General features: G+C 46.1%; 1 protein-coding gene across 1 annotated transcript in view; it reads right to left on the reverse strand.

The window, feature by feature from the left end:
- Window positions 1–27,072, reverse strand: part of PDGFRB (platelet derived growth factor receptor beta) — a gene marked incomplete in the record, with an annotated part of 47,036 nt that overhangs the window by 7,011 nt on the left and 12,953 nt on the right. Inside the window, 9 exon segments of the mRNA XM_036750772.1 lie at window positions 2,074–2,285; window positions 3,655–3,778; window positions 3,953–4,068; window positions 6,803–6,995; window positions 7,272–7,446; window positions 7,910–8,037; window positions 9,757–10,023; window positions 11,984–12,292; window positions 14,034–14,121. Of these exon segments, the coding sequence (XP_036606667.1) occupies window positions 2,074–2,285; window positions 3,655–3,778; window positions 3,953–4,068; window positions 6,803–6,995; window positions 7,272–7,446; window positions 7,910–8,037; window positions 9,757–10,023; window positions 11,984–12,292; window positions 14,034–14,052 (1,543 nt within the window).

Here is a 27,072-nt window from a genome sequence, read left to right on the forward strand (position 1 = left end):
CTTCCTTCCTTCCTTCCTCCTTCCTTCCTTTCTTTCTTTCTCTTTTCTTTCCTTTCCTTCTCTTTCCTTCCTTCCTCTTCCTTCCTTTCTTTCTTTCTTTCTTTCTTTCTTTCTTTCTTTCTTTCTTTCTTTCTTTCTTTCCTTTCTTCCTTCCTTCCTTCCTTCCTTCCTTCCTTTCTTTCTTTCTTTCTTTCTTTCCTTTCTTTCTTTCTTCCTTCCTGCCTTTCTTTCCCTCCTTCCTTCCTTTCTTTTTTCTTTCTTTTCTTCCTTTCTTTTTTCCTTACTTTCTTTTTTCTTTCCTTCCTTGTTCCTTCCTTCTTTTCTTTTTTCTTTTTTCTTCCTTCCTTCCTTCTTCCCTTTCTTTTTTCCTTCCTTTTTTCTTTCTTTTTCTTTTTTCCTTCCTTCTGTCTTTCTTTTTGCTTCCTTCCTTCCTTTTTTCTTTTTTCCTTCCTTCCTTTCTTTCTTTTTTCCTCCCTTACTTTCTCTTTCCCCCTTCCTTTCCTCTTTCTGTCCTTCCTTTCTTTTTTCCTTCTTTCTTTTCTTTTTCCTTTTTTCCTTCCTTCCTTCTTTCTTTTTCTTCTTTCCTTCCTTCCTTCCTTTCCTTCTTTCTTTCTTAGGATTAGAGAGACCAATGTATGTTTGCAAGCAGTCAGCCAACAAGCATTTATTAAGCACTTATTGCATTCCAGGTATGATAACAGGTGCTAGGGTTACACAAAAGGGCAAATATAGATAGTCCCTACACTTGAGGAGCTCACATCTAATGGATAGACAACAAGCAGAGGAAAATGAGTCAATGGAGCTCAGGAAAGAGGTTGGAAATTCATGAAGGAGAGAGGATGTGGGGGAGGGAGGACAAGGTTCTGAAGGAGAGACAAGAGCAGGGGTGTTGGCCTTGGCAAAGACAAAGATTGCCAAGGAGAGAAACACAGGTTTGGAATCATTATGAAGGGGAATGGGATAGAGAGTCAATAGGAGAAATAAAAGGGTCATGTGCTTTGGTGAGGAGACAAAGTTGAGGTGAGATCATCACTTTGTAGCCAACCAAGGAATCATGGTTTTGTGGGTCACTCCTGAAGAGTTTGGCTACATGTGGATGGAGACAGAGATGACAGGCCCCCATTGTCAGAGCCTCTTCTCCCCAATGTCAAGCCTTCAGCCTCCGCCTCTCTCCTCTTTATTAAGCTTCCGTTCCCCATTTCTCCTCCTAATCTCGTTTCTCATCTCCTGATTGTTGTCTGTTTGATCCATCTACTGAGCCTTCTTCTTTATTATTCCCTCCCTCTGAAAGTGCTCCCCTCATCTCTAGACCCTCTCTGGGCTGGTGATGCCACTTCTCCTGCCCTGCTCCTCCATGTCCCCAAATTCCCTCTAGGGAAGCTGTCCTTTCCCTCTGAAGCTGGTCACTCAATCATTGGGAATTTACTGGTCTGGCAGTCAAAAGCCTGGAGTAGTTGTCTGGGCTCTGATACTTACTAATCGTGTGACTCTGGGCAAGTCATTTAACTTCTGTATAATAAAACATTATCTAATAATATTTGCACCACCTGGTTCACAGAGTTGTTGTGAGGAAGGTGACTGGTAAACCTTAAAGTGCCATAGAAAGGTGTGCTAATGTTATTATATTCCCTGCCTAACAAAAAGAGAGAACTAGAGTCCTCCTGGCCTCCCTCTATCTTAATAGGCTCTTGCCCCATCAAAAGCATTTGCTGCTCTGTCTGCATAGGCTGATATTTTATAGAATGTTTCTCTTCTACACCCATGGTCTGTTTCAGCCAGTTACTATATCCCCTCAATTCACTCTGTCCAGAACTTGGGTCTCTACAGAGCAGTGCCTGATCTGGACTTCTGCCAGGGACTGGGAGGAAGAAAAACTGGACTTCTCAGAGCTGTGGGAGAGGGTTTAGAAGATACACCTGTGTCTGGGGGCACCAGCATCCTCATATACCTGTGCTCATTATATCTAGACATGTGCATGGGCCTGCATGGTCACACCCAGCATGGGATGTCCTCAAGGTGAGTGCGGCACAAGAGAAGAAGCCAGCTACTACGGCTGTGGGCCTTGGGACTCACAGTGTGGAACAATGGTGACTTCCTTGCTGTCTCTCCCCAGGAGGTTGTGTACGTCGCAAATGACAGAGAGGGGCTGGTCCACACGTTGCAAGCGCAGGATGCTGACTACCTCAAACAATTTCTCTTGCTCCCAGTAGGTCACATTGGTTTCCAGCTGGGTTTCCTCCTTGGAGCTGTTCCCCAGTGGGGTAGGCAGAACATCACGGGGACACCTATTTGGGATGGAAGCCCAGCAGGATCAGTTTTGCCCTACTTTATCCAGTTTTACCAGCCAATCTTTTCATCCACCAGTCTAACCATGCACTACCCCCAAAACTTCTTTTTACCTATTGATCTAGACTGCAGGAGTTCTTAACCAGGAGTTCATGAATTTTTTTAAAAAACATTTTGCTAGTTGTATTTTAATATAATTGGTTTTCTTTATAATCCTAGGTATTTTATTTTATGCATTTAAAAACATTATTCTGATGAATCCACAGGTTTCACCAGACTACCCTAGGGGTCTATGATGCAGAAAGGGTGAAGAGCCCCTACTCAGTCAGTCCACAAATTTCTACTTTGTTCCAGGCACCATGCTAAGCACTGGTAGTACAAAGAAAGGCCAAAAAAATAGTCCTTGCTCTTGAGGAACTCACAGTCTAATGGGAGAGACAATGTCCAAACAACTATGTACAAACAAATATATATGCAGGATAACTCGGAAATAATCAACTGAGGAAAGGCATTAGCATTCAGAAGGATTAGTAAAGACCTCTTGAAGGTGGGTCCAGAGTATCTTATCTTGTCCCCATTTACTTCTCAAGAGCCTTTTGGCAATGCCAGGGAGGAATAGTAGGTGCTTTTATAATCTGGTGGGCTTAAGGGAAAATCTTCATCTCTACCCCCCCACCAAATTCTTCCATATCAGAACCTGGCCAACTAGCTTCTTTATAAATGCTGCCCTGTCTTGCTCCTCCCCCCAGAGGCCATACTGGTCCCAGATGAATTGCCAGGCTATGAGTAGCCAGAACGAGAAATTCCAAGGAAAAGAAAGGAGCTATTAGGATCTCAGTCCTGCCAACTCTCCAGAACTGGCCTGTCTTTGTGCCCCTGCTTAAAGGGCCAAGAGTAGTTCTGGAAGGAAATTACTTGGAAGCAGGATTGATGTAGGGTAGATGAAAAGAAGAACTTCCCTTCAGTTGGTAAGGTACAGAATCATGGGATCTATAGAGGCCCCATGGGTCTCTGTGGATGTTTTGACGAACAAAAAAATCATCTCTATCTTGGGACAATGGAAGAGCCAAAAGCAGGTGAATGGATGAGATGTTATTCTAACCCTTCTCCATTAGGGGGTCCCAGCCCATGCCCAAGGATTTGATGTTTCTATGAACTCGGAAGCTTTGGATACATGTTCCCTCGGGACCATTAAAATGTAAGTTTTTTTGGGCATGGAATATTTTTGCTTTTTCTTTGTGTCTTCTATTTAGCAAAGTGCTTGGCACATAGTATGTACCTAATAAATACTTGTTGATTGATTTGCCCTTTGTTCCTGTAGGCCAAAGGCCCGGGGCACTGCCACCTGGGATTGGTGTCTCCACTCACCTCTTAAAATCACTGCAACTGAACCAGTTAAGGACAGGCTGTGGCATCCCCTGGCTTCGGCAAGTGAGGAGCTGCTCCCCACTGCTGGGGTGGCTCTCGCTCAGATCCATCACCTTAGCAGGAACTGTCCAAAGTGAGGCAAGAGAAGAGGGTCAGTGTGGAGGCAAGGAGGGGGAAGATGGGCTAGGCCAAGGACTGGGAGAGGGAGGCAGGGAGGGAACTGAGGGATATGGGAGGTGAGGGGAGGAAAAGAAGGAAAAGAATGGGAGGGGTGACCCTCTAAGGAACCTCTCCTCACCATTGATCTGTAGCTGGAAGGAGAATGAGTCAGCAGCATCATCATGGAAGGCTCTGAGGGTATAATGACCCCCTTCATTCACTTTCACCCGCACTAGGGTCAGCTCTGATATATACCTGCGGAGGAAGGAAGCATCGCAAAATTATGGAATCTTAAAGCTGGAAAGTACTCTAGAAAACACCCCCCCCAAACCCAGTCCTGCCTCTAAATCTCCCCATTTCTGTCAAAGGCACCACCATCCGTCCAGTCACCCACATTGGCAGTCTTGAAGCAGGCCTCTAGGATTCACTCTTTCCCTTCATCCCTCCCTTAATCTATCAGTGGTGAATGTTCACAACTCACGGGACCATCATCATCACCTATAGCCGTGACTATTACAATAGCCTCCTAACTGGTCTCTGTGCCTAGAATCCCTCCATTCTGCAATCCATCCTTTATACAGCTGCCTGATCAAGCTACTTCCCTGCTCAACAAGTTTCAGTGGTTCCCAATTAATTACTTTTCAGATAAAATACAAACGCCTCAGTCTGACATTTAAAGCCCTTCACAGTGTGGCTACAATCCATCTTTTTGACCTATTTTGTGTCACTCCTGTCCACGTCCTCTAGGCTCCAGGAAAACCATCTTATTTGATTTGAACAATCAGATCCTATTGTCCGAAGCCCTTCGTCTGCCTCCATGTCTCTGCACATAGTTCTATGCATGTTGCCTTTCCCCATTACACTGTGAGCACCTGAAGATCAGAGATTGTCTTCTGCCTTTCTGTATATCTTCAGCACAGGCAGCTAAGCAGCGCTGTGAATAGAGCCCCAGCCCTGGAGTCAGAAAGACCTGAGCTCAAATCTGGCCTCAGACAGCTGTGTGATCCTGGACAAGTCATTTAACCCTGTCTGCCTCAGTTTCCTCATCTGTAAAATGAGCTGGAGAAGGAAATGGCAAACCACTCCAGTATCTTTGCCAAGAAAACCCCAAATGGCATCACAAATTGGCTAAAAAACAAAAATATCTTTAGCACAGTGCCTGGCACATAATAATTACTTAATAAGTGTTTGCTAAGTGACAGCCAATGGACTCCCTCATCATGTTGGCCTCTCAGAATCCCTGGTTTCCTTCAAGCTTCATCCCAGGTCTTATTTCATCCAGGAAGCCTTTCCTGATCTCTCTAGCTGCCTCTTCTAAAATTATATTGTATTTTTATATCTGTGTAAATACTGTCTCGTCTTTTCCTCTCCCTCCCCAAGTAGAAGGTGAGCTGCTGGAGGTCAGGGACGGTTTTGTTGAATATGTATCCCCAGTCTAACAGTGTCTTCCACATAATGGGCTCTTAAATGATTATTGAACTGGATTTAGTCTAAACCTCTAACTTTAAAGATGGTGAAACTGAGGCACAGAGCGGCAAATGACCTGCCCAAGATACTATAGTGGCAGAAACAGTATTAGAATTAGTATTAGAATTCCAGTCATCTGACTTGAAATCTAGCATTCTACACACCATTGACCAAAGTCAAACAGCAGGCCTTCCTTGGGCTGGCAGAGCCAAGATTAGAGTCCAGAATCTAGATCTCTAAGCTGCTAGTGCAGTCCTGTGCTCTGTCCGCTACACTTAGAATAAGAGTTCATCAGCTGTTCTGATGGGACTAGGGCTCTGGGAGTGTGTATGTGCATATTTGTATGTGTGTGCATGTTTGTATGGCTGTGTGGTGGGTAGGGAGTAGAGGAAGGTAATTAGGATATAGAGGTAACTGACCCCAAGGGCATGGTACCCAGTCCATAGGCAGTCAAGAAGACAGTGCAGGTATTTTTCTTTCTTCTCCTCTCTTCCCTCTCCTCTCCTCCTCTCCTTCTCTTCTCCCTTCACCTCCTCTTCCCTTCTCCCCTCTCTTCCCTTTCCCTCCTCTTCCCTCCCCTTCCCTCTCCTTTCCTCTCCTTCCCTCTCCTCCCCTCTCCTCTCCTCCCCTCTCCTCTCCTCCCCTTCCCTCCCCTCTCCTCCCCTCTTCTCTCCTCTCCTCTCCTCTCTCCTCCTCTCTCCCTCTCCTCTCCTCTCCTCTCCTCTCCTTCTTCTCCGCTCCTCTCCTTCTCCTCTCCTCTCCTCTCCTCTCCTCTCCTCCTCTTCCTCCCTCTCCTCTCCCTCCTCCCCTCTCCTCCCCTTCCTCCCTACCCTCTCCTCTCCTCTCCTCCTCTCCTCCCCTTCCCTCCCTCTCCTCCCTCTCCCTCTCCCTCTCCTCTCCTCTCCTCCCTCTCCTCCCTCCTCCCTCTCCTCCTCCCCTCTCCTCCCCTCCCCTCCCCTCTCCTCCCCTCCCCTCTCCTCCCCTCTCCTCCCCTCTCCTCTCCTCTCCTCTCCTCCCCTCTCCTCTCCTCTCCTCTCCTCTCCTCCCCTCTCCTCTCCTCTCCTCTCCTCTCCTCCCCTCTCCTCTCCTCTCCTCTCCCCTCCCTTCTCCTCTCCTTCCCTCTCCTCTCCTCCCCTGCCCCTCCTCTCCTCTCCTTTCCTCTTCTTCCCTTTTCCTCTCCCTCTTTTTTCACTTCCCAGTCCTTAGAATGGTTCATTGTCTGGGTTCCTACTTTATTGCGACCGTATCTGTTTCTCCTCCTGACAACAGCTCCAGCCCTAGACAACCCTCTTTTGATTCAGGCCAAAGCCTCCTGGTACCAGTTAACGCCTGAAGCTCTGGCCTCCATCCAAACACTGTTACATACATGAAGTATCTCTTTGGGAAAGGTATCAGCAGCTGACCGAAAAGTGCCTCTAAGGATAGAGGTCCGGCTTATGTGAGTCTAGGCATCATGTTAGAGAAGGAGAGGATGCAAATATCATCCATATATTGGCTCCTTTCGTCAAGGAGCTTGGCTCACCTTGTTTCAGACAAATTCCTGGTGGAGATAGAGATTTCACTGGCAGTCCCGGAGCCCAATGTCTGGTTGTCCTTGAGCCACACAATGGTGGGTGCAGGGTATGCTTCTATGAGCATCTGTAGTGTTCGACTCTTGTGCAGCTCAGCAAACTCCAGCTCATCTAACTCCCCCAGAAACCTCACAAATCCTTTATCTGAAATGAGTCAAAGAATCAGAGAAAATGAGATTAGAATTTCACAAGAGAACAGGAGCTCATAAGGGGTGGAGAGGAGGTATGGGGCTCAGAGAAGAGGTAGAGGAGAGGGAGTCAGACTCAGTTTTCATGGGCTCTCATTAGAGGTAGCCTCCCCCCTTATACAATACACCCAGCCTGGTCCTAAGACCATTGCTCCCTCATTCCTCAAGGGTGGTTCCATCCCCATTTGTTTGGCCAGTGGGGTGAAAGTGAGGGCTGGGTCTTTGTACTCACCAATCACAGTGACATTGACCCCTTTCATGTCCCTGTGCCCATTGTAGCTCTCTGAGACGTTGCAGACATAGGTACCGGAATCTCCTAGCTCAGCACTGGGGATATGCAGGATGGAGCGGATATCATATTCTATCCCTGACAGGAAATCTGTCACTGGCTCCACCAGCCGCTTGCTCTGCAGGGACAGGACAGGGAAAGGTCTCAGTTTCCAGAGAAATCAGGGAAAGCTTAAAAGAAACCTTTGGGGGTACATGGCATCAGAAATAGGAAAAGCTAGGGGCCACTGGCATGGACTTCCATGGCTTCTTCTATGACACATGCATACTAAGACAAAGAGGAGGGGCCAAAGGGCTTATCTGACTTGAGGAGGGAAGGATAGCTGACTTGCGATTGACAACTTCAGCCTAACTCAGACCAGAAGGTCTCACTCAAGGAAGAAGAACATGGAAGAAAACATATAGAGTCCAGCATCTTTTTTGACCCACCTCCCTTCAGAGCCCTCCCTCCCTCACTGTCACTGAGCATTGGCCCTGGTAAGAGTGGCTATTTCCATCACCTTTATTCTCTCTCTTCACCCTCATCTTTGTCAAGACTAGACCATCTACCACCCTTCCCACTTCTCCTGATTGTTCCCTCACCTCCATTCGAGGGTAGGTCCAGTCAAAGTTCACCATCTCATTACCCTTCACGATGCAGAGGACAGTGATGTTCTCACCCTTCCGCACCACAGTCTGAACTGCATTCACTGAGACATTGATAGATGAGACTGTGGAGAGAAAGAGGGAAGTCAAGCAGCTAGAGTTCACAGGACTGGCAGCAGAAAGAAATAGCTAGTATATTTAATAACCAAGTCAGGATTTGGAAAGGGAATCTCATCATCTGAATCTAATAAGATGAAAATGAATAGGAATAAAGTGAGAAGTAGCAAAGGAAGCAGGAAAGAGAATTCACTGGCTCTGGAGTCAGTGACTATGAGTTCAAATCCCACTCCCAATGGTTACTATCTGTGTCTCCTAAGTTTCCCTGATCATTTTCCTCGTCTGTGAGACCATAAGGTTGAACTAATTGGCTTTTGAGGTCTCTTCCAGTTTAGATCTATGACCCTATAATCCCCTCAAAGATACGTATGATGGTGGACTGGTCACATAGTAAGAATGAATGACAACAGGTGGACATATTGGTTGGATTGAATTGAATTTGTTGGACTGAATTGCACTGGCATCCAGAACCAGACTAGTTCTATAGTGTATTGGGTCAATCCTCTATGGAGATCTATGGAAAGACACAGGCAAGAATCATGTGAGATAAACCCACACATCAAAGACTCCCCACACACCAATGATCATTTCAGCTCTTTGGGCCTCCATTCTCTCATCTGTAAAATGAGGGGGCTGGACTTAATGAGCTCAGAAGTGCCTTCCAGCTCTAAGTCCTAGAATCCTGTGCTCCTGGGGGACTTAACCTCCCCTCAGTTTTCAGCGCCTCAATTTTCTCATGAATAAGATGAAAATAGCAGTAACTGTCCCTGCCTCATATGGCTACAAGGAAGCTCACAGAAGGTAATGGGAGTGAAACTGCTTTGGAAAGGACAAAATGATTGACATGTGGGTGGGATGATGATTATTATATGTGAATTTTTATTGTTAATATGAGTAATTTATTGACTATTCATAGGCAAGCTTAGAACCTTGGGGACAGGCTAACAGAAAGCTTTTCTCTGTCCTTGGTGCTGTAATATGACTCTTAATTGGGGACGGGCTTTATGGGGCAAAGCAAACAGGCCCTCTTGCCTTTCTTCATCTCCCAACCCTATACCTTTGTACAAGCTGCTTGTCATGCCTAGAATCCACCCCTCCCCCCCCCTCCACCGGTCCTCACCTCTAACTTTTAGAACATCCTGTTAGCTTCAAAGGTTAATTTAAGCACCAATTCTTATATAAAGTTTTTCTTGTTCCCAGCTACTAGGGCCTCCTTCTCGTCAAATTACCTTATATTTGGGGGGTGTGTATGTGTGTGTGTGTGTGTGTGTGTGTGTGTGTGTACCTATTGGCTCCTTCCAATAAACTATGACTGTCTTGATGGCAGGCACTGTTGGCATTTTTTATCTTTGAACACCCAGTATCTAACAAAATGGCAGGCAGCTGGGTGGTGCAGTGGAAAGAGTGCCTCTGCCTGGAGTCAGAAAGACTTATCTTCTTGAGTTCAAATATGGCTTCAGATGCTTCCTAGCTCTGTGACCTGGACAAGTCACTTAACCCTGTTTGCCTCAGTTTCTTCATCTGTAAAATGAGCTGGAGAAGGAAATGGCGAACCCCTCCAGCATCTTTACCAATAAAACCCCAAATAAGGTCACAGAGACTGAAGAACTACTGGACAACAATCCTAACAGTGTCTGGCACATAGAAGGTGCTAAATAAATGGGCGTTGATTTATTGTAGGGAAGCGAGGGGCAAGAGAAGTTGGCTCAGGAGGGCAAGGTCCTCACCTTGGATTCGGTAGACATAATAGGCTTCAGAGTCTACCTCCCTCTCATCAATGATGGTTTTGCAGATGTAGGTCTTGTCCTCAAAGGGGCCGGTGAAGCCACGCTGGTGGTCATAGGGAACAGGCAGTGACACATCCACCTTCTTCTCATGCAGTGTCACCACCAGCTTTGGGTCAGTTACTCGACACGGGATTGTTGTCTCACTGTCTCCCGTGAAGAAGATGAACAGCTCTTCAGGGTCCACAGGGAGGAAGTCCACAGAAGAGTCTACAGAAAGAATGATGAGGTTCTAAGAGTGGACAAGGAGGCAGATAGGAGAGAACCCTGGAGGCAGAGCCAAACTGTGACATGTCCCAGGGACACTGGCTTCTCTGCTGGGAAATCCCTCCCTGCCTGAGTCTCCAAACCGGTATCCCTGCCTTGCCAAAGCATTAAGAGAAAGATTAGAAAGGTATAGGACTATCAATATAGGTCTGGACATGATTCTATAAACAACGGGGAGCCAGTGAAGTTTTTTAAACAAAGAAATAACAAGATCAGAGGTATACATTAGGAAGATTAATCAAGCAGAATGTTCAGGATGTATTAGAGAGGGAATAAATAATAAATAAAATCGATGAATAAAATAAAATAAATCAGGGCAGCTAGGTGGCACAGTGGATAGAGCACCAGCCCTGGGGTCAGGAGTTCAAATCTCATCTCAGACACTTACTAGCTGTGTGACCCTGGGCAAGTCACTTAACCCTGATTGCCTCCAAAAAAGAAAAAAAAAATCACAATAACTGAGTAGCAGAGTTGGCACTAGAATGTAGGTTTCCTGACTCCCAAATCAGGGCTCTTGAATCAGGGGTACAGCTGTCTCAGATTCTCCTCTTTCTTCAAGGCCCAGCTCATCTTATGTTTTCTAGGAGGATCACAGTCCCTAGTGACCTCTCCATAGAGAAGAATCACAAAGTTGAAAGGAATCTCAGAAGTAACCCAGTTCCAACCCCCAGTTGAACAGAAATTCCCTCTATGACATCCCCCAAGTGAAAGGGAGCTCACTACCTCCCATTCCATTATGAGATATTGATGATAGATATTAACTGTTGGGAAGTTATACATACAGTGTTTGGAAGAGGATGAGAAGCAGTAAGGGATAGTAGAAAGAAGATTAGTTTTGGAATTTGGAATGTCACTTACTAGCCATGTGGGTAAGTGTCATTACCTTTCTGTACCTCAGTTCCCTTATCCATAAAATGGGGAGATTATTATATCCTACATTAGTTACTTCACACGACTGTTGTGAGGCTCAAATGAAATACTGTGCACAAATCACTTGCTAAACCAAAAAACACTCTCTAAAAAGTCATCATGACCGGACTTCAGTGCACCACATAGTGGGATTGCTCTCTTTGTATTCCGGTGCTAGCTCACCAGCTAGATTGTCAGCCCTTTTCAGGCATGGACTGGGACTTACGACTCATTGTATCACCCACAGTGCTTTGCAAAGGGTTCTACACTGAGTAGGGCCTCAGTATAGGTTTGTTCTTATGATGCTGCTTCAACAATGCAATTTAACGAACACATTAAACCCAGTGCACTTAACAGTAAGCTATCTCTACGCGAACCCCACCAAAAAAAAGATGAGAATGAGGAATGATAAACAAATAAACTCCAAATAGCCTTGAAGATTCAACAGATAAACTGTATCGGAGCAGTCAGAACTTTTTCCCACAGCTGTCCAGACACAATACTGAGGCATAAAGATTTAAAAACAACATTTCGAAGAACTGTTGCCTGAATGCTCAAAATCTTAATATTATGTGGAATGAAAAATTGCGAAATGTATAGGCTTAGTAGAAGAAATAAAAACCTTATGGGAAAAGGATGAGGCACATGTTACCTCTGTCATCCAATTGTCATGGAGGCTGTCCCAAGACGCATTAGGTGAGTCTATAGAAGATCCCAATACACTTATTCAATCACAAAATGCAGTCTTTTTTATCTGCTTCCATAAGAGTCCAAAGAACATTAAATCTATAAGTATATTAATAAGATAGTGACTTGTGTTCAGATCTTTTCAATCTGAACACTTGTCCCAAAAGATGAGAAGAATGAAACCATGGTGATAATAGTAATAATGATAATATCCCTCGGATGGCAGCAGCAAAGCCCAGTATCCTGGTATGTCACTATAGGGAGTCAGCAGGGACCTTCACTTCTGGACCCCAAAGCCTCCACTCACCTGGCACAAAGATGTAGACCCGCTTCTGCCCACCAAACTCCAGGCCTTGGGAGCCATTGTAGGAACATATGTACTCTCCTGTGTCAAAGCCAGTGACGTTGGTGAGGGTCAAGACACTGGAGAAGGTGCCATCCTGGGCCTCAAGAACAGGTGGTGGGGTCTGCTGAGGAGTCTTTTCCCAGGCCACTGGGGCATCCCCTGTGCAAGTCAGGACGAAGGTGCTGGAGACGTTGAGGATGAACTCTGAACCATGGGGGGTTATCACCAGTGCCTTGGCCTCAGGCAGTAATAACAACAGCCACAGCCAAGCTTGGGGGAAAAAGGAGACAGAAGGGAGAATAAAGGGGAAGGCAAGGCAGAAGACCTGAGATGCCCTATTCAGTGCTTGTCCTATTCCAATGTGGAAAGAACACCATATTTGGAGTCAGAGGAACTAGGTTTGAAACTTGGACTTGCTAGTTACTGTCTGTGCAAGTTTTGATAAGTCACTTAATTTCTCTTGGACTCAGTTACCTCACCTATAAAATGGGATGGTTAGGCTAGATGGCTTTTTGAGGGCCTTCCTAGTTGATAAATCCTTTGAGCCTATTACTGCTATTAGCGCACAAGTCCTTCCATAATCCCTGTCTTTAGGCAGAATGTCTTCATTCAAAATAGCAACTGCCCCACCTTCTGCTGGTCTCCAAGCCTAGCCCCTCCACCCCACACTGGGGAGTGGGTTGGGAAGGCCAGCCCAGCTTACTCTGGCATTCCTAGGCCTGCCCCAGAACCCTTGGCCATGAGTTCCTCTCATTTTCTCCCTAACCTTGGCCTCCAAGGCTCCCCCTCTGCCCAAGTTCCAACTCCACAGTTCCCAGCAGTGAAGCCAGTCAAGAGCCAAGGAGTAGCAGTGGGAAATCCCCAGGAAGCAATCTCAACGCTTCTGGCTTCCTGCATTGCTTCCTAGGTCATTTCCTGTCCTTCTGCCCTGCCACCATTCTCTGGCCTAGGCTTGGGCCAGAGCCTAGGGCCTAGACTCCAGAACTGCTCTGGAGCAGGGGAGGAGTTAGAGCCATTTGGGAAACTGAGACAGGGATTGGAAGGGTCAGGACATTAGCAAGATTTACAGTAACTACCTGAAGGTCTTATAATGGTCACATAAGAAAACACTCCACTTTCCTACTGGCCCCCATGTTTTATTCATCTTTGTCTGCCCCAGAGTACCAGTGCAGTGTTCTCTGTACTCAGTAGATACTTAATAAATAAGTGGTTGTCTGGTGAACAAAGGAATTAAGGAATTAATCTGATCAGTTTGGTCGTTCATTGCTCATTTTATCAGTTGGTCCATCAGTCTAGATTCCATTTCATACAGAGGCCTGTCTTATACATGGTGGTAAAAGATATAGAAGAAACTATTGATAGCCTTTAGACAAGGTCTGATAGGCCAGGCCCCACTTGCATGAAGTGGACTAGAGAACCCTAGACTGAAACATCTGGAAATGTGTTGACATGGCCAGGAGAGATAGACCAATGACAGGCCAAAGGGAGCTGGGTGAGGTGAGACAAAAGGACCTTCATGGAAAAGGTGAGTTTGAAGAATGAGAAGATGATGGCTTGGTGGACAGAGACGGCATTCTGAATAAGGGGAATGGTAAGTGTAAGGGCACAGAGGGAGGCACAAAAGTCATGCGGGAGAGGGTGAAAAGATAATAAGACAGCAGGGTACTTGAGGAGTGCTCTGGCCAGGGTATGGAACATGAACAAGTAAGAAAGGTATATGTATCCCTTGCATTGGGTAATACTGGGCTGCTGAAAAGCCAAGGAGTGAACTACTGTTGACCCATTTTAAAGATGGAGGAAACAAGGCTTGAAGTCACTTTGGAGATGTGGTAGGGAAACTGAGCTTCCAGCTTGCACCCGTTTCCCTGCCCTTCCCACCTTTGCTATAGGGCTTATGATCCAATAAGCCACCATTTTGTTTCCCTCTCTCCATTCCAACTCACATTCCCCTACCCCTCACATACCACACACACACACACACACACACACACACACACACACACACTCTTACCTGAGAGGACAAGAAACATCTTCAGACCTGGACGCAGCCCTGGCTCTCACGCTGGGGCCCAGCTGGGGCCTCTCACTGCTTTTCTGCCCTGTCAAAGAAACCTGGATCAGGGCCAACACAGGAAGTAGCCAGGAGAAGAAGGGGTAATACAGGGCAGGGAAAAAGGTGAGGGAAGTAGGGAAAGGCAGAAAGAGCAAAAAGGGAAGGTGAGTAAGGATGAGAAAAAAAGAAAGAGGGAAGGAGGGGAAGAGCAAAAAGGGGAGGTAGAAAGAGGGAAAGCAGGGCAGCCAGGGGGTATGTGCTGGGTAGTTTCTGAGGGAGAGATAAGAACAATGGCCCAAGCTCTCCTGAAGAGGTGGGAGCATGAGAAAGAAGGAAAGAGGAGAATCCTTGGATCCCTCTACAACTTGCAGTCCTAGATGGGTTCAGCTTGGAGTTAGGGTGACCATATTTCTTGAATATAAATCAGAGACACATGGTCTGATAAAGGAGACTCCTTCACCCAAACCTCATTAAAAGTGCTTTCTTTACTTGAAATCAGGCTCATAGGAAAAAGTCCCAGAGGGTCATCACACCCCATATGGCCAGGCTGCCCCAATTACCCATCTCCCATGTTTCCCACTACCACCAGACTTCGAGAAGGAATCCTAATTTCTAATCCCTTACCATGTCCCCTCAGCCCCAGATGGGTCAGCTCAGCCAGGCCAGAGGGGGAGATCACTAGTTGGCCCATCACTACTACTCACTACCCACCACCAATCAACAAGCCACATACCCCCCTCTGAAGCCTATGTCTCTGAGGCCCTCCCCCTCTACCATCTCTCAGCCCCTGCCAGAGTCCCCTCACTAACTCTCCTAAGCACAATTCTCAGTCCAGGCTATTTGGAAAAGAGATATAAAAGCCCCACTCTGGGGAGGAAAAGGGGGGAGTGCTAAACCAGTGTCCAAAGAGCTCCCACGAGAAGGGGGAGAAAGCACAACAGGAAATGAGGGTGGGCGGGAAAAGAAAACAGAAGGGAGAATTCTGACCATAGGAATTTGATGGGGGGCAGGGGCTGTTCCTACCTCCAGGCCACAGCAAGGACCAGGAAGCCCAGGCATAGAGGGACTGGTAGAGGAAAAGCATAGTCCCTTTCCTAGGAGGCCGCACAAGACGCAACAGAGGGCTTGGCCATAGTTCTTCCCTCCCACCCCGCCCCCCGCCCCGCCAAATGCCCCCAATCTCACAAACATTCCTCACTGTTACCAAGAGAATTTTTGGTCTCTTGGGTTTTCCCCATAAAGACTAAAGATCCAGTGGAGAGGATAGAAGGAGATATCAGGGGAGGGAGCAGGGGTCAGTTTGGGGGCTATGATGAGGGATGGGACAAGGAGGAGGCTGGAGGAGAGAGGCAGGTCAAGTATTGGGAGTGGGGGGCAGTGCTTTGTTATCAAGTCAGCACTAGGATTTAAGGGAATGTCAGAATCCTCTTCCTTATCAAAACACAGTGTTTTTCTCTTTTTTGTATCCCCAGCACTCAGCACAGTGGCTGGAGAGTAAGCGCTTAGAATAAATGTTTGTTAACTGACTTCTTGGCCAAGAGCTTCAGAAATGCTTTTTTCTTTCACTTATCGTTCATAAAGGTCACTTACTGTGTCTAGGACAGAGGGCTAGGGGACATTGGAGCAACAAAAAAAGAGACAAACAAGCTCTCTGCCTTCCAGAGTCTAGAAAAGGGGACGAGGCGGGCACGAGAGAAGAGATGGGATGCCCAGAGGTAGTACCAACCAGGCCCCTAGAGGAATTCTAGGTACATGTAATCATGAAAATCAGAAGAGAAAGAAAATCACCAGAGTGGGGACAATTGGGGAAGGCTTCAGGGAGGACGTGAGTCTTAGAGATAAAGAATGTCAGAGTTGGGGGGGGACCTTAAAAAGTGCATTAGGTTTGGGGTCCGCAGACCTGGGTTTGTTTCCCACAATAGATGTGTAAATAAGGCACTGGAGCTCTCTGGGCCTCAGTTTCCTCATCTGTAAAATGAGAAGTTGGTTCTATAGAAAGAACACTGGCTCTGGAATTAAAGCACCTGGGTTCAACTCCTGTCCATGAGGTTTACTGCCTTTGTGACCTTGGAAAAGTCACCCTGACCCTCACCCTAAGCCTCGGTTTCCTCATCTGTAAAATGAGGGGGCTCTGAGGTCCCTTCTTGCCCTAGGTTTATGATGCTATGGTGCAGTCCTTACTGAGGTTCTTCTTGCTTTGAACTTACTATGCAGCCTCAGACATGCACTAGCTGTGTGACCCTGAACAAGTCACTTAACCCTGTTTACCTCAGTTTCCTTATCTGTAAAATGAGCTGGAGAAGAAAATGGCAAACCACTCCAGGATCTTTGCCAGGAAAACCCCAAATGGGGTCATGAAGAATCAGACATGACTGAAACCACTGAGTAACAACAAAATTACACAATAGGAGAGGAGGGGGGGGAGTGCATTCCAAAGAAGGGGTAGGTCTGAAGTTAGGGATGCACAAGCACATCAGATGGACAACGGATGAGCCTTATCCTTTGGCTGAACTGAGGGGAACCCTAACCCTGAAACTGAGGCTAGATCACAGGGGGCCATGAATGCCTACAGAGTTTGGGCTTACACCGGCGGGCAATGGAGGGAGAGTCATTGGAGAGTTTTGAATAGTGGATTATTTTGTGTTGGAAGAAGGTGAATCTGATGGTGTGGGGAGGCTGGAGCTAAGGGTCTTACCAAGACATAAAAACCTTGCCCCTACAGAGTACTATACTCTGCAGACGTTACCCCTTCACTGTCACACACTCTACTTGCTGCATCACAAAATAAACAGCAGCTCAAGAAAGAAGGATTTTCTGGCATTTAGAAAATGTGCACTTGGAAAAATTCATACAAAAAAGTGCTCCTCATTGCATCCCTTTTCCTCCTCTCTGCACTCTCCCCACTCCCACACAACTGCCTCCCTCTAATTCCAGATGAAGGCATCTATGGATTCAATCCAATGAACTTTCATTAAGTGCTCACCATATGCCAAGTACACTCTGGGCACTGAGAATACAAACATAAAAATGAAACAGTGCCTGCTCTCAAGGAGCTTACACTCAAGTAAAGAAATATAATATATACACAAGTCAGGAAACAAAGTATTTTCTAGAGGGAGAGAGTGCAAAGAACTGGGAGAGAGATCAGTGAGGCTTCCTATGGTGGGTGGCCCCTGAGTTGGGCACTGAGGGAAGTCAGGAATTCTAATAAGTGGAGATGAGGATGGAGTAATTCCCGGGGAACTAGCACCATGGGTCAGAGAATTATAAAACACAGAATGCCAGACTTAAATCAGATCTTGTAAGTAATCTAATCCACACATCTCCCCCACCTATCCACTGTTCATCTTGATTTACACAAGAAAATAACACCCAAAGAAGGGAAAGGACTTTCATAAGGCCACACAGAAAGTTCAAAGTGGATCCAAGATTTGAACCAACGATGCTTGACTCTCAGACTGATGTTCTTCCTCCTACCTCATGAGTCTGAAGACTGTTCCCAAATCTTTTATCTAGGCTGATAGAATCTTGTTCCATGTCTCATGGAAATAAGAACAAAAGTTTAGACAAATATAGGTCTAGAGAATCTCCTTAGGAATTCTGGTTTTTCTTCAAGAACTTTAGAATCCCAAACCACCAAGCAGAAAAGAGCTGAACCATTCCCCTGCCTCCAGGCATACCTCACACACAAGCCATCTTTTGTACTAGAAGCCCCAGAAGAAAGAGACTCCCTTCAGGACTCCTCTGGTAGCTGGACCCATTAGAATGTAAACGCTTTGAGGACAGGGACTTTCCTTTGTTTGTATATTCAGAACTTAGCACAATGCCTGCCATACAGGAAATGCTTCAGAAATGTTTGTTAATTGATCACTGACTGTCAGGAAGTCCTCAGCTCTCTAGAAAATGGGACCAATGTCAGGAGGAGAGACAAGATGACTTCTCCAGGTCACTTGCAGTCCAGTCTGGTTCCAATTCTTCTTCTCTCCATTTCATCAATGGCTGCCCTCAGCTGTTTGATGAGAAGTCCTGCCCAAACCCCAAGTTAAATGTATGTCTTATCACATATGTATTCTGCATGCTTTTTCTTACTCATGGTCCATGGGATGAAGATACTTGTAAGTTAAGGATGGCTGCTGAGGAAGCTGAAGCCTTTAGGCTGGGACATTTGGGGAAAGAGGAAAATATGAGAAATAAAAGAAGTACGAAAAGAATAGATGAGTCAGGAAATGTGAGCGAAACCAAGACTAGATCAGTTTGTGCTGGAACAGGTGGAAGCCAATCTGGATGTCCAGAGAGAATAGAATCCCAAGAAGAGATGAGCATGATGGGTGTGATCCCTTGGAGGGTCAGGGATCTCTCTGGCACCTGAATTCAAAGTGAGCTCTGGAGAGCTGATGGGCCCTTCTATTCTAGATGACTAGGGTAGCTGAGAGAAAGCACTTCTCTAGCTTGGGCTAGGTGACACTGAGAAAGGAAACCAGACTTCTCTGAGAGCCAAGCAGAAAACAAGTGGGTTTTATGTAGTCAGACAGAGAGAATCCAGAATTAAGGAAATCCCAAATCAGACTTCTGTCTTAAACTAGATGAGGCTCAATCCTAGTTAGACTGTATACGTAGAACTGGCAGGCTTGAGTAAAGAGAGGATCCAAAGATTCCTCGCTCTGCAGTAATGTATCCGTTATGTTCTAACAGTGACTGTCTGAGCTGTGGGCAAGTGACTCAGTAGTTAGGAGAGGACCACAGTTGTTTAGGGCCGACAGCTGCCCGAAGAAGAAACTCTCCGGAACTTGAGGTTATGGAAACCAACATTTCCCTGGGTCACAGGCCCTTTGCTCTGTCAAATGTAATTTTTGCTTTCCTCCCTATGTCTTGATAACTAAAGACCGATCACCCCATTTTACAGATGGATAAATCAAAGAGTAAGGAGTGAAGATAAACCAAAAAATAAGGGAGGTAGAAGAGAACAGAACTTTGGAGATGGTACAGGAGGAGATGGGATTAAAACCCAGGCATGTGAAAGGGCTGGATACTAGGGCATAGACTTCCCCACAAATCGGATGACGGGTTTAGTCTTTGGGAAGTCAATACAATGGGAATGGACAGAAGGTAGTGAGGGGTGGTTAAATGGGTTAGGTCTAAACTCCCTTCAGGGTCAAAGGGGATGTTGTTCTCTGGGGGGAGTGGAGGGAGAGTAAAGAGGATGGAGTAGCGAATCTGTGCTTCCCCCCAACTCTAGGGAGCTCATACTAGCTCCTAGAATGCCACCCCCATCGCCACTCTTGCTTGACATGGTTCAGGTTCAGGGTTATGGACAGAAGATACCCTGTTGAGCACATCATAGAGATGGTTTGCAAATGTGCATATGCCTCCATTATTCTGTTCCTGGGATAGCAAGCCCTGATTTACCCATCATTGCTGCCCAGGGAGAGGCTTAGCCCGGGATAAGCCCAATCTCATGATTCTAATGGTTTCATTGTCTGGGAAAGCTAGAGTACAGAATGGCAGTGACAGACAGTCAGGAAAAGTGTCGGAGAGATAAAGAGGAGGGGACAGAGAGGGCCAGGGGAGAGGCAGGATCACAAGAGGCAGCCAAGCCCTGACCTAATGCCTTCTACAGTCAGCCCAGTCCCTCTTATCTACTGTGACTGCCCTCCCTGCTCCTGTCTGGACACATTCTGGATAAGAATCCAAGTACTTTCCAGCTGGAAGCCACCAGGTAAGACCAGGCCTCATGGCATCATAGAATTTAGAGCTGTAAGGGACTTTGGAGATGACCAACTCCTGCTGCTCAATTTTGCAGTTGGGGAAACTGAGTCTTGGTGAGGTTGTGACTTGCCCAAGGCCAAGTGAATAGCAAATAGTGAGTGGACTCTTCCTAGATTAAAGGCAAATTCCAGAGCAGAGAAAGCAGAAAGCCTCTCCGTTCAGTTCTGCTCTCCATTCTGTACCATATTCTCCAGCAGCTCCCCTCCCCCCAGCCCCAGGGAGGCTGATCTGCCCTGTGGTGCCCTCTCTCTCCTCCTCCCATATCCCTGCCAGGGGGCCTGGCCAAGGGAAACCATTAGCAGCCTGGGGGGATGGGGGTTTTTGTGCGTCTCTCCAGAGCTGCACTGTTTATTATTCTAAAGCAGGAATTTGGCCAGAGCGTGGAGACAGGCGGTCACTCAGGCTCTGAGCCAGGCCCTGGCTGGAGTTGGCCATTGAAAGACACTTTCTTGGCCGCTGAAGCCTGGGCCTTAGGGATTAAGCCCTCCAGGGTCATGGACCTTAGACCCTCCAGTATGTTCTGACCATTAGACAGACCCAGGAATTGGATGGGATTGAATCCAAGTTACCCTTGGTGAACATGCTTTGGTTGGACCTTCCTAGGAGATGTCTGAAGATAAGGCCGCTTTAAGGGAGCCTCTCATGTTAGAGATGACAGAGATCTTTAGAAATGATCTAATCTACTCCTTCACTTTACAAGTGAAGAAACTGAGGCCCAAGGTGGTAAGGGAAGGACATATCTAAGGTCAGTGAGTTGAGGGAACTGCTTTTGTGAAGTAGAAATGCCTGTAGTTACTACCTCTCTCCAGCCTCTGAAACTGTCTCTGTAGCTTCCTAACATTGACAGCTGTCCAAAAGTGATAGGAAAGTACCCATCAATAGAGGTATTTGAGCAAAGGCTACATGACCATTTGTTGAGGGTCTTTGAGAAGGGATTCTGCCTTAGGTTTGAGCCGTACTAGATTCCCTGAGACCCACTGTACCTCAATCTGTGAATTTTTTCATACTCCAGAATTCCCCAAACTGTGGGGCTCCAAAGAACAGCTGTGTTGGAGCTCAAGGACCAGAGAGCTGGAAAGTTCATAAAGATCCTGGCACCATTGCCTATGGTTCCCCCCTTCCCCCCATCTCTACCAGATGACAATTCTCCCCTGCGTAGGGCAGATATGAGGGCCTGACTACTCAGGCAGGAGCAGTAGGCTTATGTGAGGATTGAGGTTTGTCCCATGGCTAGGGACTTTTCAAATGTTACTAGGGCAAGGGAAGTCTTGAGAATCAAGTTCTAAAAGGAGTGAGAGGGAAGGTGATTGGGGGCAGGGGAGGCATTTTTCCAGAACAGAAGTGGAAACCAATGTGAACTGTCTCTTCAAGATGGCTTTGGAAGAGACGTCATGCGGTGATGGAGAGAGTGCTGGTCTAAGAGCCAGAATCCCATCCCTGATGCTTCCCAGCTATGTTTGCCTGGATACAAGAGCCTGTTTGCTCATTGTTAAAATGAGAGAAACAAGATTGCTTACACTATATATGTGGCATGATGGAGTAAGAAAGGCTTAGGTTTGAATCCTGCCTCTGACACTGGCTAGCTGTGTGACCAGTTACTTAGCCTAGCTGGGTTTTAATTCCTTTATTTATAAAGTGGGTATCATACCTGAAGTTCCTCCTTTGTAAGGTTGTAAGGAGATTCAAATGGGGTAATGTATGTAACAAGTTCTAGCTTGAGGTTTATGTGGACTCAGATTCATCTTGTAGGTGGTGGTGGGAGGGTGCGGTGTTCCTGACCCCAAAGAGGAGGATGGGGTTGCTCTCTCTTTCTCTCTCTAATTAGAAAACTCCAGGGAAATCTCTAAAGCAAAGCTAAGCTATGGCCCATATCTAGGGTCTCCCCCAAATATAGGTAGCAGGGTCACTTCTAGAAATGGTGCTCCATGAGGCATAAGGGATAGGACAGTAGTTAAAATGCAAACCACTTCAAGAACAATTACAGAAAACAGACAACATCTCAAATAACCCATTCTATTAATTCTCCTCCCCTTGCTCATAGAGGCCTTATGATTGAATAGAAAGAGCGAGAATCTGGATGGAGGCAAAGGGCATGGACTTGAATCTTGGTTCTGTTCATTACTACTTGAGTGACTTTGGATGAGTCAATTTACTTCTCTGGGCCTGGGTCGTGCTTAATAATCTTTGAGGTCTCTTCTAGCTCTAAACCCTAAAATCTATAATCCTTGGGGCTAAGAAACCATGATCAACCATGGATGACCTTCATCATCCAGCAGGATGAGGTGGATTCTCTGGCCCAGAGAGTATTCTCTCTGGGTCTGGAGCAGTGGGAGAGAGAAGCAGCCAGCTCAGGTAAGCAGTAAACTTTGTGGGGAGCCAAGGGAGGGAGGTCCAGCCTCCTCAGCAGTTCCCAGGATCCTTACTTCCTTTTTCTGTCCCCCTCCTTCCCCCTTTCCTAACCCCCCCCCCACTCCCCGCCTCTGCTCCTTTCCCACCGTTTTAATCTAAATAAATCTAAGCCATCTTGGCCCACATCCTCCCTTGCAACATCCCTTCTTTGAGGTCCCAGGGATCCCACGACACAGTCACGCCTCAGGGGCCAGATCACTGGCTCTGTGCCTGCATCAAGCATCTGGCTGATGTGCAGCCGCTCACACAACACACACACACACACACACACACACAATACGCACATAACACATCCGCATGACGTATGCACATCGGATGGGCATATGTGACACTCCACCCACAGGTGCATGTGTGGTCAGACACACATTCCTGCTTATGCACACACTACAGAAACTCACACACATGCCCACATAGACACACATAAATCAAACAAGCACATAAACACAGACGTATACACCCACGGAAAAATCCACACATTCACAAGCATCCATACTTTTCCCCCTTGTTGATCTCATCAGCTACCCTGGCTTCAATTATCACCTCTAGACCAACGCTTTCCAAATCGGTATCCTGCCAACCTCTCCCCTGAGCTCTAGTCCTGTGTTCCCACCAGGATATTCTACCAGTACCCCAAACTCAACATGCCCCAAATGAACTAATTCTTCATTTTTTCCTCAAAAACTGCCCTTCCATTCAACTTCCCTATTTCTGTTGAAGTCAGCACACCCTCTCAGGTCCTGCCAAAGTCTGAAATCTCTGAGTCTTCTGTGTGTCTTCCCTGTCCCTCACCCTTAACATCCAATCAGCTGCCAAGCCCTCTTGATTCTGCCCAGGCATTTCTCATGTCCCTCTCCTTCTTTCCACCTGGGGGAATGTCTGCCCTAATTCAAGCCCTCATCTCTTCTCTCCTTCATCTCCTTCTCTCAGTAGCATCCAAACTAGTCTTCCTGCCTCTGAGTGCATCCTTCTACAATCCACCTTTCATTCTCCTGCTGGATACCACACTGATCAGGCCACTCGCCTGATAGGATGTACATTTCTTAACCTAGGGACCATTTCAGTTTTATCTTTCATAGGATCATAGATAGAGATCTTGGGGGGGAGGGCCTCCCAGGTCCATGAGGACAACTCCCTCATTACACAGATAGAAAAATCAGATGAAGTAACTTCAAGATCTTATCCTTTTCCTAGCAATGTGCCTGAAACTTTCCATTCTATTGATCTCCTTTGCCCTTGTATCAGTTATACCTACACATACACAACACTTAACTTGGAAACTCCCAGACCGTAGAGTTTGTATATCTCTTGACATCCCCAGAATCGCAATGTTTATCGAAAACAAACCAATCATTCCATAATTTATTTATTACCCTAATTGGTGGGTACCCCCTTAGTTTTCAGTTATTTGCTACTACAAAAAGAGCTGTTATAAATATTTTTGCACATATAAGTCCTTTTTCTGTTACTAAGGACAGTAGTGGTATCATTGGGTTAAAAAACTATCGTATCCAACCCCTCCTCCTCCATGTCAGTTTAATGATTTCTTGGGCATAGTCCCTAGTCACTTTCCAGAATGGTGGGACCAATTAAAAATTCCACTAACAGTAGAATGACCTTTAGCAAAGTGACCCAGGGAGATGTGATTAGTTGTTCAGTTGTGCCCAACTCTTCATGACCCATTTGGGGTTTTCTTGGCAAAATGGTTTGACATTTCCTTCTCCAGCTCATTTTACCAGTGAGAAAACTGAGGTAAAAAGGGTTAAACCCAGGATCACACAGCTACTAAGTGTCTGATGTCACATTTGAACTCAGGAAGAGGAGTCTTCCTCACTCCAGGTCCAGCAATCCATCCACTGTGCCACCTAGCTGCCCAGTGATTAATTGAGTTCTATTTAATATTGTTATTAATGATTTTGCATGATAGGCTACCTATAATTAGTTGAGTTCTATTTGATATTTTTAGTGATGATTTTGGATGATGAGAAGCTTATCAAATTTCCAGATGACCAGAGTTTTGGAGAGCTATCTAATATGTTGGGTGATAGAATCAACATACACAGCTTCATGTCTCTTCCAGCCATGCACCTAGGCCATCTTACTATTTGTCACCTGCCTCTGGCCTGCTCCTCTCCACCTGGATTAGCATCTTCCACACCTCAAACTTCTAGTCCTTGAGGAAATTAATCCAATTTTCTCTGAAGCTCCTGTCCTAGGGGCCAACCCAGTTGTTTGGTGACTATGTGTGTGCAGACTAGCCCACTTAGTCCACTCTATCCACGAGCCAGCCCTAGACCACGCTTCAGTTCCACATCCCGCCTCACCATCTATCTAACCTGTCTGTCATGAAGTACTCCCATTGAATTGTAAGCTCTCTTGAAGGAAGGGGCTATGTTTGTTTTTATTTGTATTTGTATCTCCAGAGCTTAGCACAGCACCTGCCACAAAGTAGGGATTTACTGTCTGACTGACTAACCCCACCCCTTTCAACCTCCCCAGAACAAAACTCCTTTCCCTTATGAATTTTCCCCAACATGTGGCATCTTCCCCTATCAAAAAATAAGCTCCCTGAGGACAAGGACTATTTCTTTCTTAAAATATTTCTATCCCTAGCATTTAGCACAGCACCTGTTACAAAGGAAGGATGTAATAAATACTTTTCATGAATTCATTCAGCTCAGCAGGTTAGAGCAATGTGCCAAATCTGAGACGACATTTTATAGGAACAAATGTTCAGTCCTACACTTATGGGTTCAAAAACAAAGTCTTACTCTTGGAATCCAAAATGAGTTTCACAGTTACAGGATTAGGAAGACAACTAGAGGTAAGCATTCACGTAAAAAAGACTTGAGGAGGTTAGTGGATTGTCTGCTTAACAAGAGACAATAATGTATGGTGGCAGTGCCACCCCTCCCCCAAAAAGCTAATTTAATTAGACTTAATGATAGAAGCATAATGTCCAGAGTCCGCAGCGCTTATATTTTTGCCATCCCTTTCACTCTTCAGTTCCCATGTGAAGCACTGCGTTTGGCTCTAGCTGCCATGTTTTAGGAAGGTCATTAACACACTAGAGTTAGGTCAGAGTAGGGCGACCAGTGTAATGATGGGACTTGAAATATGGCCTGGAAAATCCTATGAGGGACATGGTAGTTGTCTTCAAGTATGTGGAACATGCACTAGATTTGTTTCTATTTGGCCCCAGAGAACAGAACTAAGAGCAAGGGGTCGGCAAGATGCGGATTTGAGCCTTGATATGAGGAAAACCTTCCTAAGAATCATAGTGGTGAAAAAGTGAACTGCAACTGGAGGTAGTGAGTTATCTGTTACTGGAGGTATGTAAGGCTGGGTAGTCTTTTGTCAGAAACAGTGCTCAGGATATTCCTGTTCAAGTGGAAGTTTGGCCAAAGAATGAAAGATTTAGAGCTGAAAAGGATATCAGAAGCTAGCCAATCCAACCCCGTGTACTCCATTTTATGGATGAGAAAACCGAGGCCCCAGAGTACTGCAGTATCCCGTCACCGCTTAGAATCTGTGATTCTGTGCTGCTTCATTTGTGAGGAACAAATGAGAGAACGGATGCAAGAGAACTTTGTAGTTGGTAAAGCACAGTGCATTTAATTCAAGGAGCATTTATTAAGTACCTACTATATGCCCTGCTCTGGGGGATACAAAGTCCAACACAACACATTTAGTCCCTGACTTCAAGGAGATTACATTCTACTTGGAGGGAGGGAGGAACAACACACACATCCGTAGGTAAATACAAAGCGTTTGCGGGAAGCATGGACAGTTGGAGGGCATGGGAAAGACCTTATGCAGGAGCTGGTCTTTGATCTGAGCCTGGAAGAGAGTGAGAGTTTTCAAGAGGCTAAGACGAGAAGGGGGAAGGTTCCAATCTAGAAACACACGTTAAAGCCAGGCTGGATGGGTCTTAAATGCCCAAGGAAAAAATGCATTTTATTCTAGAGGCAATTGATGTTGCTTAGTCATATCCAACTCTGCATGACCCTGTTTGGGGTTTTCTCCACAAAGATACTGGAGTAGTTTGCCATTTCCTTCTCCAGCTCATTTGACAGATGAGGAAACTGAGGCAGACAGGGTTAAGTGATTTGCCCAGGGTCACACAGCTAGGAAGTGTCCGAGGCCAAGTTTGAGCTCAGGAAGAGGAGTCTTCTTGACTCCAGGCTTAGCAACCAATCCACTTCACCACCTAGCTGGCCAATTGTTGAGGCGATAGGGAGCCACCAAAACTTTTTGACTAGGGGAATGATGTGGTCAGATCTGTGCTTTAGGAATATCCACTGGGTAACTAGGTGGCTAGAAAGTGGATGCAAACAGACCAATTAGGAAGCTATGATGGAAGTCTAGGCAAAAGGTTAAAAATGGCCTGAACTAAGATGGTAGCCACATGAGTGGGAGAGAATGTGAGCAATGTAGAATTGACAAGAATTGGAGGAAGGAGAGGAGGAAACAATCAAGCACTATGCATTTGTTAGTGCATACTACTATGCATCAGGCACTGGAGAGGGGGAGAGTTGAAGATTACTCCCAGGCTTCAAACCTGGTGGATTGTAAGGGCTGACCCTGGATGGAAATAGAGAATTTAGTAAGAAGGGTGGGATTAGGGAGAAAGATAATGAGTTCCATTTTGGACATGTGGAATTGAGATGCCTACAGGCCATTCAAGTACAGATGTCCAACAAACAGCTGGAGAGGACAGACCTAGGGCTGGGAGAGACCTCATCCAGTCTAGTCCCCTCTTTGTACAGAAGAGAAAATGCAGGTAGAGGGACTTGACCAAGGCCACACCACATAGATAGTAAGC

This window comes from Trichosurus vulpecula, chromosome 3 (assembly GCF_011100635.1).
Source record: "Trichosurus vulpecula isolate mTriVul1 chromosome 3, mTriVul1.pri, whole genome shotgun sequence".
Taxonomy (NCBI): Eukaryota; Metazoa; Chordata; class Mammalia; order Diprotodontia; family Phalangeridae; genus Trichosurus; species Trichosurus vulpecula.